The sequence below is a fragment of the Cebus imitator genome, unplaced genomic scaffold, assembly GCF_001604975.1.
Source record: "Cebus imitator isolate Cc_AM_T3 unplaced genomic scaffold, Cebus_imitator-1.0 Scaffold364, whole genome shotgun sequence".
Taxonomy (NCBI): Eukaryota; Metazoa; Chordata; class Mammalia; order Primates; family Cebidae; genus Cebus; species Cebus imitator.
Genome location: NW_016107679.1, coordinates 1,729,952 through 1,748,697, shown reverse-complemented (window position 1 = coordinate 1,748,697; position 18,746 = coordinate 1,729,952). Strand labels below are relative to the sequence as shown.

General features: G+C 40.5%; 1 protein-coding gene across 3 annotated transcripts in view; it reads right to left on the bottom strand.

Moving 5' to 3' along the window:
- KDM4C (lysine demethylase 4C) overlaps window positions 1-18,746 on the bottom strand; it is a 269,280-nt gene that overhangs the window by 28,334 nt on the left and 222,200 nt on the right. For all 3 annotated transcript variants that reach the window (XM_037730821.1, XM_037730820.1, XM_017506883.2), the window contains one exon: window positions 13,809-13,979. In XM_037730821.1, coding sequence (XP_037586749.1) covers window positions 13,809-13,979 — 171 coding nt within the window. The remainder of the gene's footprint in view (window positions 1-13,808; window positions 13,980-18,746) is intronic.

Here is an 18,746-nt window from a genome sequence, read left to right as displayed (position 1 = left end):
AAAAAAAAAAAAAACTTGGGGGCATAAGGTTACCATCATTGAGGATAAGGTATTTCTTGACTACAGAATCCATGTATGACCATATGCAGGTACCCAGATGTGGCTTATCAAGGCCAGCCCTGCAGGAATTCCCCACCTACCAATAAAAGGGCCTTCACAGGGAGCATTAGCCTTCCCCATCTTTACGAGCCCCCAAATCTAAGAAAAAAGAGGACTTGAGCACCACACATACTGTTTCCTCATCCTTATTAGATTTCTCCTGGAGAGAACATACTCGTAAATACTGGTTAGATTTTTGCCCTTCTAACTTCATGCAAAGCAAACAAACACAAACAACAACAATGACAAAAAGCAAGACACGAAACAAACATAAAGCCCTGTAGAAAAGTAACTAGCTGTTACAGTACATAGCTAGTCAGGTATGAGCAGGGCAGGAGAGGGCTCCCCAGCCCCCGCCACACACACCAGGAGTGTCGGGCGACCATCAGATGATGGTAAAGTTGTTAAATGTCTGTCTAAACGAATCATTGGTCACAGACAGCACCAAGGCAGGCTCCCAATAGATGGAAAACACCTGACACTGGTGAGCAGCAGCTTCCTGATAAGATCTTAGGAGCAGTAAGAAGGATTACAATGCCCCAGAAGTATGCCAACATATAAAATCCCAAGTCTAGAGGTCAAGTCACCTGCTTGGCCCTCTTCCAAGTGTACTTTCCTTCATTATTGCTGTAAAGCTTTTTAATGAATTTTAACTCCTGCTCTAAAACTTGCCTCGGTCTCTCCTTCTGCCTCATGCCCGAGTCCAATTCTTTCTTCTGAGGTGGCAAGAATTGAGGTTTGCTGCAGACTCATATAAGTAACTACCACTGCTTACATAAAGTACCAGTACAAATAATACAGAAAAAAAGGCTTTGCTAGTATTGAAATACATTTAAAAACTGTAAGGAAAATATTAAAATTCATATACAATACATAAATCATTTCAAAATTCATGTAGAGAACAAAAAAAGAAAAGCTATAGGGTCTAGTGTGGCCATTTGGAACCTGGTCTAAGGCTTATTGCGTGATGAGACAGTCTTCAAAATACACACACACACACACACACACACACACACACACACACACACCCATCTCATTTTAGAGTCTCACCTAATATCAATGGCACTCACATCCACATTCTTTCAATAGTTCTCTTATAGTCTGTATTTCAACATGACTTCAGGTATTTGGCTGCTTTGAACATAAAGACTAAAGCCTGGCTTGTTTTGTGCCAGTCACTTTCTTTTATGGTCTAAATCAAAGAAGCTGCTTTGGATGATTCAATATTATCTGTTACTGAGTTGTGGGGGGGAAGATAATATAATGCATAAAGCAATCATTGGGTCAGATTGCTGAGGTCAGATTATTTTATTTTTTTTGTTTTGAGATAGGGTCTGGCCCTGTCACCTGGGCTGGAGTACAGTGGCATGATCTTGGCTCATTGCAACCTCTGCCTCCCAGGCTCAAGTGATCCTCCCACCTCAGTCTCCCGGGGAGCCAGGACTACAGGTGCGTGCCACCATGCCTAATTTTTTAATTTTTTTGGTGGAGATGGGTTTTTGCCATGTTGCCCAGGCTTGTCTCAAACTCCTGAGCTCAAGCCATCTGCCTACCTCGACCTTCCAAGGTGCTGGGATTTAAGGTGTCAGCCACTGCGCCTGGCCTAGATTATTAATTAAAGGCTACAAAGAGTAAACATTTAGCATGTTTGAAAAACATAATCTACAAGTATATCCTTATAACTATGCTACTGGAAGTGTGCATAATTTATTCCTTCCCTTTTTGCTGAGTTGTTAGCCATAAATCGGCTATAAAAGGCACCTTTTAATTTTTTAGAAACAGGGTTTGGCTCTGTCATCCAGGCAGGAATGCAGTGGTGTGATCATAACTCACTGTAACCTCAAACTCCTGGGCTTAAGGCTTGCTCCTACCTCAGCCTCCCAAGTAGCTAAGACTACAGGTACATGCCACCAAGCCTGGCTAAATTTTTTAAAACATTTTTGTAAAGACAGTCTTTCTATGTTGCCCACGCTGGTATCAAACTCCTGGACTCAAACAATCCTCCTGCCTTGGTGCCCCAAAGTGCTGGGATTTCAGGTGTGAGCCACTGTGCCTGGCCCAAAAGGGATCTTTTTCAGGCACAGATCACACCGGCTTTAATTACTCATGGAAAAGTCTACTTTGATCTGAAAACCAAGCATATAACATTATTCAACATATTGTACTATTATAACCTTTAAAAGAAATTAAACATTGTACAAATATAAAGTTCTATAATGGTATTGGATAAAACAGCTAAAGCACAGAAGACTTTCAAATATATCCTCCATTTTATAAAAGGCAAAAAATTAGACGGTACAGGGAAATTGATTTGCAGAGACAAACACAACCAACAAGCATTATTGCAGGCGATAGCTTCGAAGTTTTTCACTCACTTCTTAGCATAGAACACTCTCTGTGGGAAAGATCAGAAACAACTCCTGAGTTCAAGCCATCTTTTTTTTTTTTTTCCTGAGATGAAGTCTCGCCCTGTCACCCAGGCTGGAATGCAATGGTGTGATCTCGGCTCACTGCAACCTCTGCCTCCCAGGTTCAAGTAATTCTCTTGCCTCAGCCTGCCAAGTAGCTGGGATTACAGGTGCATGCCACCATACTCAGCTAATTTTTTGTATCTTCAGCAGAGACGGGGTTTCAACATGCTGGCCAGGCTGGTCTCGAACTCCTGACCTCATGATCCGCCCACTTCAGCCTCCTAAAGTGCTGGGATTAAGGCATAAGCCACCACGCCCGGCCATGCTCAAGCCATCTTTTCTTCTGTCATTCCTCTTCCTCATTTGCCTACATACTCTTTAGTCAAAATTATAATTTACTTAATAATGCAAAAGGCAAGATTTATACTGGTTCTTTCTCATCCATGAAAATTAACTAACTTCTTTTAAATAAGGTACAAAGAGGAAATAATAAAATGAGGGAAAGGTTGCTCATCAATAAGAAGATAGTACTGACTTCTTCTGGATATAGCTATCAAATAAGAATCTAAGTTCACTCTCTTGCCAAAATAATTTAAATCCCATGGTCAAAAAGGAACATAAACTCTTCATTGATTTACGGGCCTTATATCTTCTGGGATGTGTCACCAATTTATGTGCTATATCCTGGGGTGTTAGCACCTGAGGTTGGATAGAGGTAAAAGATAATGGCTTATAAACAGGCAGCTCCCTGTTGACTACTCCCTCAGGAAGCTCTTGCCGTTCGCTATATATTTCAGAAATTGTATGCAGAGAGCTGCACTTACAAATGCGCTGCAGGGAAGGTCAGCTCTGGAAAATTTCAGGCATTTCTGAAATGTGCATGTGGCAACCTGATAATACCACATTCAGGGTCATGGTATCTAGATTTGAGATTAAAAATAAAATTAGAGAAAGGAACGATTGAAAGTGTAAAACTTTGCATCATAGCAGTTAATGTACCATTTAATTTAAAGAGTAATCGAAGGGTTAATAATGAATGGTGACAGTCTGATATTATGATGTGAAGTGACAGTGACATCTGGCCACGTTAACTATTAGAAGGAACAAGGAATTTTAAAAATGTTTATATTTTCTATTAAATGGAAGTTGATTTAGCCCTACCCTGACATTTAGAGATGATGTCATAGATATTCATAATTTGGTGCTGAATAATTGTGGGTGAGCCTGACAGAACCAGTGGTGACATTTCCCAACAGTCCTGCTCTCAGGCTGGCACGGGGACCAGCAGGTGCACCAATGCCCTGGCTCTCTCAGGACGGACTTCTCACTCCCAAGGGAGTAGGACAGCAGGTAACAACTGACCTGAACCAGTGGTTTCAAAGTTTTTCAGAGCCAGAGATCTTCTTGTTTAAAGAAAGTTCACATATATATAGAGAGATGGTTCTGATTTATTTAAAAAACAAATAAATCTCACAAGAAAGCTAAAATGCTGAAGGCTTGAGTTTTCCCTGGAGCTTCTTGCTAGAGCACAGCCCTGCTCAGAGGAAAAAGTATTCTTTACCTAGAAAGGGCATGAGACTTCATGAACTCAAATTTTAAAAAGCATGATCCATTAAGAAAAAGTTGATAAACTGTTCTTCATCAAAATGTGTAACTTTTGTTCTTCATACACTATTAAGAAAATGAAAAGGCAAGACACCAACTAGGAGAAAATATGTGTAAATCAAAGATTGGATAAAGGATATGTACAGAGCGTTTAAAAAATTTCTGCAACTCAATATAACAAAACTCAATTAATAAAATGTAAAATATATTCCTGGTTTGAATAGGCTTTTCATCACAGAAGACAGATGAATGGCTAATAAGCATTTGAAAAGATCCTCAATTAATCATGAATCCGAGTCAATCAGGAAATATAAATTAAAATACAGCGAAATAATACTATACATCCACCACAATGGTTATTGTCCAAAAGACTGACAATACAGGTATTGGTGAGGATGAGAAGAAACTATATAACCTCAAATGTTGCTGGTGGGAAGATAAAATGGCACAACACTTTGGAATACAGTATGGCAGTTTCCTATAAAGTTGAACACATACTTACCATGTAACTCAGTAATCTCACTCCTAGGTCTTTACCCAAGAGAAATGAAAACATGTGTCCATGCAAAGCCTTCAAAGCAAATTTCACAGCAAAATTATTCATAATAGCCTAAACAGGAAATAATCTAAATGCCCATCAACTGGTAAATGGATAAACAAAATGTGTTGTATTCATACTATCGACTGGAACATTATACAGATGGGGAGTAAACATTGCAAAGCATCTGAAAAAGAATTGTATCTAGAATGCATAAAAAACTCTCATAAATCAGTAGCCCAGCTCACATCTCTCTTTCTCAATGTGATTTCCTTAAACACTTTGGCCCATCACAATTGCTTTTTCCCCCGAATTTACTGTCAATAGCCTTCACTGGGTGTTTTTCTTGTAGAGTATTTTAGATCAGCTCCTGATGGAGGTAAAGGGGTATCAGTGCATCAATGTGGAGCAGCGTAATACATCAGTGGGCTGGGATGGGATGTGACTTCCCAAAGCTGAGATGGGCTCAATGATAAGAAGTGTCTGCCACTGTCTTGGCCACCTGACCTGAAACTCCAGAGCACCTCAAAATCTAGAGACCAAGGCAGGTTCAAAATTGCTTCCCAAGATCCTGTAACTGAAAAAGTTTCTGAGAATGGCTTTTTCCTTAGTCTTTCAAACTTCCTTGGGTATTGTATTTTGTCTCCAGAATGCCCAAATCACTTTCCCTACACCTGTGTTTACACATCTCTGAATCCCCCATGATGCCTGACGCAGTGTTCAACACATAGCTCAGAAGGGATGACATCTTTGGACAGATACTCCCAAACACAGAGTGGGTTTGGTTCATGGTGCCTACTACCCTCGGGTTTAAGCCCTGCACTGAGAAGAGATGATGAAGTCCTGGAAATTAATACCACTGCCCTGAAGTTCAAGGTAGTTATTTTGATTCTGTTAGACTGAAGATGAAATGCTATACCTGTCTCTCCTGGAAATAAAAAAAGTGGAAGGAAGCGCCAGGAACCATCCTTTGGGAATAAGTTCCCAAAGTCAATCACCTTGAGATAATTACCAAAAGAGAAAACATGAGAAAGACTCTCAAGTGAGGGAGGTATATATCTGAAGAAAAACATAAATGACAGTCTGTCTCAGTGGCAACTAGTTAATCTCCTGCATGGGACATCAGGGCAATGACATAGTTTCTCCAGAAGATCCCCAGTGACAAGTGGAAACTCACTGTGATGATTACAGAATTATGGTCAGTGAGAGGCATACAATTTGTAAAAAAAAAAAAAAAAAAAAAAAAAAGAAAGAAGGTCCAACTGCCACTCGAGTAAAGGCTTCCACATTTCATTACTACTTCCAGGGCTTTAATGGAAAAAGGTGTTACACAAAAGGAAATAAAATGCCAGGGCCTGGAAAGTACCCACCTCCGTGGACTTACGAAACAGTTCATGAAACTTATAAGACTAGTCAGGACCCCAGTGAAAGGTACAAGGTTTGGAAAGCTGATGAATCAGATGAAACCTGACTTAATTAGGAGCCCCTGCCCAATAACTGCAGGTTTATTCTTCAAAGGCATAACCAGATTCTGTGCCTCTAAAATGGCCTTCAGGTTCCATGATTATTTTTCTTAGTGGACTACTAGCCAATATGGTAATATTGTTTCCCCTTGATTGGGTAAAGTCTATCTACTTATCTATCAATCTTATGTAAATTGTGTTTATAAAGGTGCATCTGTGTTCTGTAAATATTGTACTGGTTTACATACTATTTTTGAAGATGTCTGAAGTAGGAGAATTGAAACTAATGTGTGATTTATTAAAGTTATAGGTATTAAGTGCCTAGAAAAATTTTACATTTGTGAGAAATGTGTATATTCAATTTATAATCATAGTTTAAATGTCCAAAGAAATTTGGTTACATAAACATAAAATGGTTAGGATTTGATTTATGCATTATAAGGACATTAAGAAAAAAAATGAGTTTGTTATTTTTAATGCAAATATTAGATTTATAAATAAAATCTGTCAGATAAATTTATTGCTTAGAAAAGTAAATGCAGATGTTCTTTTACATGTATAAAAGGTTTGCCATGGAAGTAAAAATTAACTGGAATTTGGTGAAGCCTTTTATCTCAGATTCCCAACTCCACATTCAAGAAAGAAATGCCAGGGAACCCTGAACATGAAAGGCCATGTGGGCCATGCTTGCAGACCTCTAAACCAAAGAAAGTTTCCAAAGCCTTCTCTGGCAGATGTGCACTGGTTCCAAAAGAACGAGAACTGCCTGGCAGGGACGGGTACAGGGAAGAAGAGAAGGGCATCCCTCTGGAGCACACATAACACAAATAGTCTGGGATGGGACAGGGCTTCCAAAGCTGAGGTGAGCTTACTGACAAGGGTTATCTGCCAGTGCCATGTATGCATGGCTACCTGACCCGAAAATCCAGGACACCTCAAAATCTAGGAGGCAATAGGGATCCAACAATGTTTCCCGGGATCCCACAGCAGAGAACGTTTCTGGGAATAATTCTTTTCTAGTTTCTCAAAACCACTTGGATACTTTCTCTTGCCTCTGGAATACCCAGATCTCTCCTACACCTATGCTTGCCAAGCGGGGCTTGTGAAGCATTCAACACCAAGATGCTTTTTACACCACGTCCCGCTGTATGCTGTGTTTTCCCTCAGGGCAGGTACTGTACAGTGTCTTCTACCTCAGCTGCACTAAGCCACAAAGAGCAGACCTTCTAAGGCAATGAGCAATGGAACATGGGGAGTAACCTGCAAACAGGACCTACCTCTGTCACCATGTACTTGGAGGAGCTTTTGTGTGATTTGGAAAGTATCATATCTATGAAATGAGAGTGAACCTACTTTGGAGCAGGATTTGTATGGAAAGCCACTGAAATAACACTGAAACAATACACTCAGAAAACATACGCATAAATATACAGAACTAGACAACTATAAAGTCTAAAAGATACTGGGACGACTTTATAGCAAGTGAGAATGATAAACGGATCCAGCAAAATCTCACAAGGGCAGGTTCTTATTTAATCTGACAAGTAGGCACGAAGTTCTGAGGACACATCTTCTAACTCCAAATTTCAAGACCAGAAAAGGCTAGTATAAACTAGATGGGAAGGAAAAAGAAAAAAAGTTCTACATACTACCATTGGTATTCAAAATTTGACTTTGTGCCTACTATATGTCAGGCTTTGCGTTCATTTGCTCCTTTCAAATTAGTAGGGGAAAAAACTGGGGCTGGAAAGTTCAAGCAAACTGCCTTTATATGGGAAAAAAAAAAATTAGCTGCAAGAACCTCAGTTGGCATTGTGCAGCCCTTAAAACTAAAGGCCGTGACTCCTCCCCCACAGAATCTTAAAGAGTATTGCTTTCATGCTTCTTTTACATTTCAACCAAAGCTGAAAAACGTAGCCAGCCCTCATGGAAAATCTCAGTGATGGACTCCTGCTATCAAATTTCTAAATGGTCCTGTTTAGGACCACTTCTCATGCCCAGTGGTGAACGTTAAGTGAGAACTCAAGTGTCCACAGTACCACTCTCCTCCCTCAAAGTGAGCTCAAAGTCAGAGGAAAGGAGGCAGTCATCACTTTACTGTCAACAGGGACACCTTAGAGGATCGCAGGTATGGGCAAAGGCCAACAGAGGCCCTGGAATCTCTATGCTCATTGAGTACTTTCAGGTGGGCAACTTTCATTCCCATCAAAATAGTGCAAGGCAAAAAAATTCATCAGAAGTATGTGGAAATTTAATAGACTGACATATGGAGGTGTGTAGCAATACATCTTTTATTACTTCCCTTGACAGCTAAAGATTGCATGTGGAGTTTAACTGGGCTGATACACACATTGTGCAGGTGCATTGTTGAGAGAGAATTTTTTGGACATTTTTCTGGCTAGCACAGAAATAAAGTACCTAGGTAGGGAAAGACACTCTCTGGTAGTTCAAAGAGCGTTTCTCCCTACTGCTCCAAATGCTCTCTCCAGTCACATAACCCTAACATAAGCATTTTTAACGCCTGCCAAATTTATTCTCAAACATGGATAGGACAGTATGCATTAAAGGGTTCTCATCAGTTCTCAAATGAAATGATTTGTAATTATCAACTCTATAAATATGGGAATATAACTTTCTTTACTAAAGCATCAGGCTCTATAAGGGACTTTATTTGTGTCACACATAGATAAATAGATTGGGGTGATTAAACTTGATATCCTAAATTTGATTTTCATAGGAAACTGAAATTGCACTGTACCCTTACAGCAGTTCTAGTTAACAAGTACCCGAGGCTTAGAGAAACTAGTTCTTCCATAGCCAGTAACATTGGGGTCGCACTACATTTGATGAATAATTCTTCCCAGTGGCACTCACACCTGATATGCACATTGTGTGGTTAAGAGAGTTTTCGGACAAACAGAAGAAAAACATCATTTTCTACCACCAGTTGCTCATGTGACAGGTATATCACCTAATGAAAAGATTTCTCTGAGGAAGGTGAAATGTAGTTAGTGTTTTCACCATATAATTATTCTGACATGATCTTCAAGATAACTGAGAAGAAATGAACCTGATTACATTTTTTTCTTATGTCCTGACGATACTTTCCATTAGCGTATTGAATAGGGCCCCCATCTCCCAGACAACACTTTGATGTAGATGAATATCAAAAGTGGAATAGGGATGATCTTAGCAATTAAGCCCCATGGCTCATGTCTGTAATCTCAGCACTATGGGAGGCTTAGGCAGAAGGATAAGTTGAGCCCGGGAGTTCAAGACCAGCCTGGGAAAAATGGTAAGATCTATCTCTACAAAAATAAAAATAAAAATATTAGTGGGCCGTGGTGGCACAGGCCTGTAGTCCCAGCTACTTGGGAGGCTGAGGTGGGAGGATCACTTAAGCCCAGGAAATCAAGGGTGCAGTGAGCCATGATCAGCCACTGTACTCCAGCCTCGGTGACAGAGCGAGACCCTGTCTCAAAAATAAATGAATAAATAAAGGTGCATGGTATAAACATATTTACATTATATCATATAAGGAATAAAGCATATATGAAAATATACTTAATTATATATATACACTTTATCTTAAAATATACCATCAAATTTCTATATCTGAAATTGAAGTCTAGCTGGCATACTATAAATGCATTTAGTTATGCAGCTTTCATTAATTTCAGTGAGAAACAGGCTCCCAATTTTTATTAATACTTGAAATTTTAAAAGCGTATCTATCTATCTATCTATCTATCTATCTATCTATCTATCTGAGAAGGGGTCTTACTCTGTCACTCAGGATGGAGTGCAGTGGCATGATCATAGCTCACTGCAGCCTTGAACTCCTGTGCTCAAGAGATCCTCCTGCTGTAGCCTCCCAAATAGCTGGGACTACTGGCATGCGCCACCATGCCTGGTTAATTTTTTAATTATTTTTTTGTAGAGACAGAGTTTCACCATGTTGCCTAGGCTGTAAAGTTTACCTTTTAAACCCATGACTTTACATGTCAGATACATGGATGATGACCAGGACAAACTGTGTTGCAGAGTGGATCCACAGGGACCTACACACTGACTGTCCCACATGGCTGCTGGACAGGAAAGGAAAATGCATTCTGCCACAGAGTGCGAGCTTCTGGCTCCAAAAGCTAGAGTCTTCTATAGTCCACAAACCTAACTCCCCAGGACAATATATTCATGTTGGTTAATTTTACGTCAGCTTGACTGGGACACAGAGTGCTCAGATATTTAATCAAACCTTACTCTGGGTGTTTCCAAATGAGTTTAACATTTAAAATGATAGATCTAGTAGGGCAGGTTGCCCTCTCTAATGTGCATGGGGCACACGCATGAACAGAACAAAAAAAACCATGCCTCCCCCAAAGAAGAGGGAATTCTTCCTGTTTGACTGCTTTCAAGCTTAGGTAATAGTCTTTTTCCTGCCTTTGGACTCCAACTGAACATCATCCTATCTTCCTGGGTCTCGGGCCTGATTACAGGTCTTGAGACTTCTCAGCCTCCGTAATCACAGATTCAATTCCTTATCTGTTTCTGTAAGTATTTCTCCTATTGGTTCTGCTTCTCTGCCTAACAATTATTATAAGGGGGAAAAAACGTACCCGATAGAGTCAGCAAGAGTGAGCTAAGGAAGCCTCATTCATCACCAAGGTAAGAGAGGAAAGAGGCCACAGCAGCTAACAACGGTGACACTGTTAGAAAGTACATGGAACTTGAAACACAACATGACTGAATTATAGCTACTTGGTGTAGGGAGCCTGGAACAGGGAACCAAGAAGGCAAGCGATTGAGATATGGTAGTGGGGAGCATTGCAGGAGGAAAAGTCAGATGAAACAGAGAAGGCCAGCTCAAGATGATTTTTTTCCCCTGAAGAAGTTATTAGGTCAGTGGCAGCGGCTCACACCTGTAATCCCAGCACTTTGGGATGCCGGGGCGGGAGGATCACTTGAGCCCACAAGTTTGGGACCAGCCTGGGCAACACAGTTGGATACTGTCTCTACAAAAAATAAAAACATTAGCCAGGCATGGTGGCACACGGCTGTGGTCCCAGCTACTCAAGAGGCTGAGGCAAGATGATCACTGGAGCCCAGGAGCTTGAGGCTGCAGTGGGCTGCAATCACACCACTGCACTCCAACTTAGGTGACAAAATGAGGCCCTGTCTCAAAAAAGAAAAAAAAAAAAGACATGACTATTCACCCACATTTAGAAGGATGCGTCCCTTCGAATCTAAGTGAACTTATGCCACTCTATGCTACCTGCCCGCTCCGGGGCAATAGCTGTGACCACATGGGCATACACAACTGCTGCTAAGCCTCAAATCCTTACCCAAAATGCTCAGTGACAGCTAACCAAGCTGTAAAGAATTTTGCTTTTCCATTCTCGTTGATTTAAATGGCATGTGCTCCAGAAAAATCTTCTACAGTTTAGCTCCTATGTTCTCCTCACAACACTCAAGTGTACTTAAAATCATATTTGTTCTGATTCACAGAAGGAGGAAATGGAAGATGTCAAAGGAACGACTTCTGGGATTTCAAATGTTACAGGATCACAGACGTTCTTTTCCAATGTAAAGATATTCCAGGAACGTTTCAAACTAGCGTGGTGTGTATATGCTTGTGATGTACATGAGAATCTAGGGTTCATTAATTCCTATCATGGTTAAAGACCTAACTGTTTTACCTATTTAACTGTGCTCAGGTTTTAAAATTAGTGCTCAGAAGTATTTCACTCCACCAGCACAGTGTTCCTCACCAGAAAGTCTTCTGTCTTTCGCCAGCTCAGTATTCACAGTCTTCACAAGAGAAGGCTAATTCTGAAACAAGTATGTAGCCAGCACAGTCTACCAATGGCTTTTCATGCCTTTCTTGTCCCGGCATATCCCTTCTCCTACTGCTTTAAATGTCCCTTCTTCCCCAGGGTTAAGAGTGAAAGTTCTAGAGATGGATTACATGTAATCAAATAGTGTTTCTGACCCTTCTTCGTTAGGTGTGACCTTGGGACAGTTATTCACCACTTTATGCCCCAGTTTCCTCAACAGCAAAATGTGAAAAAATTATAGTACCTAGTGTGTAGGCTTGTGAGGATGAACTGAGTTCATTGGTCAAGTTCTTGGAGCAGTACCTGGCACATGGTAAATGTCAGTAAGTGTTACTCATTGTTCCAGCCCCAACAGGTAGTAAACTGCTTAAAGTTCAGGTATAGAACTACATGGGTTCCAGACCTGCGTCAACTGTAGAGAAAGCATCCATTTACCAGCCTACCTTCCACGAAGACTGAGTAAGGATTCCATCTTCTTTGTCTTTATGTTTCCCAGCACCTAGTGTGGTAAGTGACACTACAGTAGGTATGCAGTCAATGTAGATTGAGTGCTTCAAGGGATCACTAATTCTAACAAGGACAGTATGTCACCTAAGAAATGCTGTTTATGAACAACAATGGCAATGCAGTATAGGGAAGCTCCAGCTAACACCCTGGTAAGAAACACAATTCACTATTCTGGGATTTTTAATTTATTTACATTACTTTGCATTAAAATCTTTCAAATAAGGTCACTTTTGTTTACTTGTTTGTCATTCTTAACAGCATAGAGGTAAGTAAAAGAAAATTAACTCAATCAATGTGTCTTCAACTACCAAAAACCTAGAAACTGTCTTGAGCAATCTCAAAAGGTTACATTTAATTTTCAACTGCACAAAATACACAATTATTTTGTGTATCATTTCAGTGATTAAAGAATCACTGAAAATATCTTTCCAAGTACAAACAAAAGCAAAGTATCAACAGAGACCCAGGATGAGGCAGAAGTGATGACTACATTATTAAGGCTCAGCTCCCCAAACTCTCACACCTCAGAAAAGGAGAAAGGATAACAGGATTAGCACCAGACTAATGCACTCTGCTCTCAGTCACAGGACTTGATTTCAGTGTCAAAAAACCCTCTGTAGAAAGTGCTCTTCGTGTGAAAACACCCTGCTAAAAAGCAAGCACTGAAACAAAGTGAGTCATTACCCTGGAACACATTCACTAGTTCCTCAGAATGAGCCCCAAGGTGTTTGGTAAGGGGACAGAGGAAGGAGGAGATGGAGACAGACCAACAAGACACACACACACACACACACACACACACACTTCTAGTCTCCGCCACATTAAAGAAACTCATTAAATGGCACAGCTTTTTTTCTGTGTGACTTTTGTTACTTTTGCTCCCATGTGGAACATCCAAAGATTTAAATACACTGTCAAGTCAGATTAATCAAAGCCACATCCTCTAGTTTAGCATAAAGAAAAAGAAGTCATAAAGGAATTCAAATTTGTTCACATCTTGTAACAGAAAAGAATAGGTGAATTCATATCTGCTATGGTTTCAATAAATCCCATCTAAAATTTAGGTGTTGCCAGTGTGATAGCATTAACAGGTGGGGTCTTCAAGAGGTGATTAGGTCCTGAGGCCTGCTCCCTTATTGCTTGGCCAGATAACATTTCTCACTCAATTAAAAGAATCTGGGAAGATCAGTCTAAGTTTATGTGGATGTTACTTAGAATGATAAAGTTTATAAACCAAGTGAATGCGCTATTCAAAATTCCAAAAGAAAAACTCTGACGGGCTCAGCTACTTCGGATTTTTTTTTTTTTTTTAATGACGCTGGGTAGCAGGCACTCAAGGAAGTCTACTTACCACAATATCCTCAGGAAATGTGTCTCTGCTGAAGGAGCCATCATCAAACATGACCTCATAGAAGGTCTGTGATGTCACAGCCATCACTCTGCAACTGTAATACCGGGTGTTCCGATGCTTTGTGATGACCGTCTGACCCACAGAAATGACCTTCTCACAAGCCTTGGATTTCTAAAAGAAGGGACACAAAAAAAAGGAAGAAAAGAAATAAGAGATAGAACAGGAAAAGAAAGGGCATAAAATAAAAAATATTCATTTGAAAAGCAATCATTCATTTGGCCAAGATATAAAACAAAATTTATAACATGATATTGAAGGATAATTTAAAACTTACAGAAAACTTGCAGGAATACAAATAAAATAAACAATACTTGTTTATACTAACACTCTTTACCCAGATTCATCCATTGGTTTTTGTGTGTGTGTGCATATACAAAGAGAGAGAGAAAGAATATGTATGTATGTGTATATATATATATATATATATATATACACACACACACACACACACACTTGTGTATGTGTATATGCATATATATCAACTTCAGGAAACTGAACACTGATAGCATACTTTAATCTCCCATCTATACTCCAGTTGGTCAACTGACCCAATAACAGCCACTATGCTTTGCTTTGTGTGCGCTCACCTCAGAGGGTTGAACCTATGTTTTGATTCAGCAGTTTAGATACACACTTTGTGTAGAGTCTGGAAAGGGACATTTGAGAATTAATGGAAGCCTAAGGTGAAAAAAAAATATCTCAAGATAAAAACGAATGGGAAGCTATTTGTGAAACTGGTTTGTGATGTGTGCATTCACCTTCCAGAGTTTCAGTTATGTTTGGATTCAGCAGTTTAGAAACACGCTTTGTGTAGAATCTAAAAACAGGCCATTATGGTATCCACCTTCCCTACCCTAAAAATCCCAAGTACAGAATCCAGTTTAGAGTCAATTATTGCATTTAGTTGCCACATCTCTTAGGCTTCTTTAATCAGGACCATTTCCTCTGTTTTTGTTTTATGGTATTTATACTTTGGAAGGATACAATTCATCCTCCTCCTGCATTTTAATAAAGCATGGGTCTTAAGTTTCCTCATGATTAGCTTCAGGTTACACACTTTTGGCCAGAATCCCGAATTAGGATGTTGACTCCTTCTCAGGATGTTTCACCTGAAGGCACACGATGTTTGCTTACCCTTCAATGGTGATGTTAATTTTGATCCTGATCAAAGTGTAGTTCAATTTCTCCACTTAATTACTATTTTTCTCTTACACTAAAGCAATCTGTGAAAGACACTTTTGTCACTATGTAAATATCCTGTTCCTCATAAACCTGTTTAGAATTAGCATCCACTGAGTTTTGTGCATAATTGTTACTGCAATGGTGGTGTATGCTGATTTTTCCTGCTCTACCACGCCATCCACATTTATTAGTTAGTTGGCAATTGGTAAGCAGGAGTCTCCCATATTTCCCTGCACCCATCCATTCATCAACCATCCATCCATCGATCCATCCATCCATCTGTCCTTCTATTCATCCATTGTCATTATGGGTTGATGAATTCCTCCTCCCCAACTGTTTATAGTTCATACTGTACTTCATTATTTTGGTGTTCAAACTGTCCCAGATTTGACCAATAAGAGCCCCTTCATACTGATTCTTGTGAAATCTTTTTTTTTTTTTTTAACAACAGTTCCTTACTATCTTTTTTTTTTTTTTTTTTTTTTTTTTTTTTTTTTTTTTTTTTTTTTTTTTTTTTTTTTTTTTTTTTTTTGAGACGGAGTTTCACTCTTGTTACCCAGGCTGGAGTGCAATGGCGCGATCTTGGCTCACCGCAACCTCCGCCTCCTGGGCTCAGGCAATTCTCCTGCCTCAGCCTCCTGAGTAGCTGGGATTACAGGCACGCGCCACCATGCCCAGCTAATTTTTTTGTATTTTTAGTAGAGATGGGGTTTCACCATGTTGACCGGGATGGTCTCGATCTCCTGACCTCGTGATCCACCCGCCTCGGCCTCCCAAAGTGCTGGGATTACAGGCTTGAGCCACCGCGCCCGGCCTAGTTCCTTACTATCTTATCTGATAAGATGTTTCAGGATCATCTTGCTCCAGCCTTGAAATTAGCCATTCCAGGAGTATGGTTTAGTTTAGAGGGCACTGACACCAGAGGCTAGGATACAGGTGCTTAGGCGTGCTCTTATTACAGGAGTATCTTTGCTTCTCAATCTTTCCAGTAAACAGAAAAATGAAATACATTCATGTAACATGTGCACATATATGTGCATAAATACACACACGCAAATATCAATTTGTCGCAAACACACATATATTGGAAATCACCATGTAACGTGCACATATGTGTGCATAAATACACACACGCAAATATCAATTTGTCACAAACACACATATATTGGAAATCACCAGTTGAGACTGATATCCTATTCATCCATGCAGGTTCTTGGTTGCCTCCCTTGATTTCATGTATGTTCATCCTTTCTCAGTGAAAATCTTGGCATCTACAATATAAACCTATTAACTCATTTACTCAATCCTTAAATATATCCAAGTAATTTTTAAGACCTGCAGGAGAGCTGTATTAATAGTTTCAGACTAGAAAAACTAACGCATATGACAGATAATTTTATTCTTAAATTAAGAATTAAGACTCCGGTTCCATTACCAGCTCATACTGCAACAGCTGGGTTGCAGTCCATTCCTAAGAATATGGGCATGACTTGTGGACTCAATCTTTATTTCATTTTTTTCCTCCCCCTCTTCTCCTTCCACACATGTTCCTGGCATCCCAAAAAACCATGTGTAGTCCTCAGGGTACATATATCAAGCTAGGGAAACACAAGACTTAAGAATAAATGCCTTTGGCCACATCAGTGGCTCACGCCTGTAATCGTGACACTTTGAGAGGTCGAGGTGGGCTGATCACAAGGTCAGGAGTTCAAGACTGGACAATGGTGAAATCCCGTCTCTACTAAAAAATTCAAAAATTAGCTGGGCATGGTGGCTTGTGCCTGTAATCCCAGCTACTTGGGAGGCTGAGGTAGGAGAACTTCTTGAACCGGACCCAGGAGGTGGAGGTTGCAGTGAGCCAAGATTGTGCCACTGCACTCCAGCCTGGGCTACAGAGCAAGACTCCAACTAAAAATAAATAAATAAATAAGTGACTTCTCAGAAATATTTTGCAGAGTGATTGGCACATATTAACTCTAGAAATGTTAGTTTGTTGTGTTTTGGGTTGTTTTTATTTTCAAGATAAGGCTATAGTCCCCATTCCCCTTTCAGGAACTCCTACAAAGCCTGTACCAACTAGGAAGAGACTGCAGTCAACATCTAACGCCAAAGTCTGCTCTGAAGATGTATATATCAGATCTTCTTTATATCAGCCTCAAAGGCTCATGCATCAACACCAATTTGTTTGATGTCATGAGCTGTGACCTGCTGGGAAGGCCCTGAACCAAGCTCAGGGGAAGGTAGAGGCCCTCATAATCCCCAAGGCACCAACATTAGCCTGGCATGTCATCTGTACCTAAAGAAAGCTGGGACTCATTAAATCTCACCCTTTTCTTGCATAAATATTTACAATACTCCGGGAAATACAGTTATCATCATCCAGAATCACAAGTCAATCAGAGGCTTTGCTTTTGTTTCCCCCATGAATATCAAAAAACCTAAAACACCTTGTAGGATACAAAGTGTTATACTTAATCTTTTTCTTCTAGAAACCAAACAAAGGCATACCCAGAGAGTCACTCATTCACTAATTTCCTCAACAGTCATCTGTAGCTAGCCAGTGGGCACCATGTCTGGTGTTGGAGAGCCAAATATAGAAACCACTAAGACTGGATTCCTGTTTCCCTGGAGCAGGCCTATATACATATGTGCCATGAAGCCATCTCACAGGTGGTGTGAGAGAAGACTGATGGCACACATTCTGGCATGCCCTCTACAACAGGACTCCTCATTCCTGAGCATGCAGCAGTCAGAATTAGGGGAGGGACACAATCAAGGACAGACAGAGTGACAGGGTGTTACATAACCCTCAGCCTCAGTGTGGTCATCTGTGGAAGAAATTACACCTAAATCACAGGTGTGCTATAAATCAGGGTGAAGCACAAAGGACATCTAGCATTATCGGTAGCAGATTCTCAGCAAATCCTAAATGGGTTCATCTAGGAAATGAAGAACATACCTGAGACCTCCACCTCAGGCTAATCAATCACTCTCCTATAGTACCTGAGTCAGCGGCATGGATGAGTGGGCGGCACCCTGACTTCACACTGACAAGGATCAGTCCAGCCCCAAATCACTGTCTGGAAAACAATCCAGACACCCACTCTTCATCTTATCCACTCCAGCAGCCTCTGACTCTCCTCTTGTCAAATTCAGGCACATGGCTATGGTCCCTAGGAAGGAAGGCATAATGTGGTCTCCTCTCCATCCCCAGGGCTCCCAAAGCCTTTGTTTACAAATCTCGTAAGACCCTGGCCACATGACTCTTTCAGTTACCGTCCCTTTTATGTCCAGGAATCAGTGCCAGGGCTTGTCTTTTCATCCACAGAACCCAGCCCGGTGTCTAACACTGTTCCTGACAGATGAACGGTGAATGAATGAATGGATGGATAAATGAGTAGATGAGTGAATGGGCACAGACAATTTTTTTTTTTTTTTGAGACAGAGTTTCACTCTTGTTGCCCAAGCTGAAGTGCAACAGCGTGAACTCAGCTCATTGCAACCTCCACCTCCTGGGTTCAAGTGATTCTTCTGCCTCTGGCTCCTGAGTAGATAGGATTACAGGTGTGTGTCACCACGCCCCGCTAATTTTGTATTTTTCATAGAGATGGGGTTTCTCCACATTGGTCAGGCTGGTCTCAAACTCCCAACCTCAAGTGATCTGCCCACCTCAGCCCCTCAAAGTGCTGAGATTAT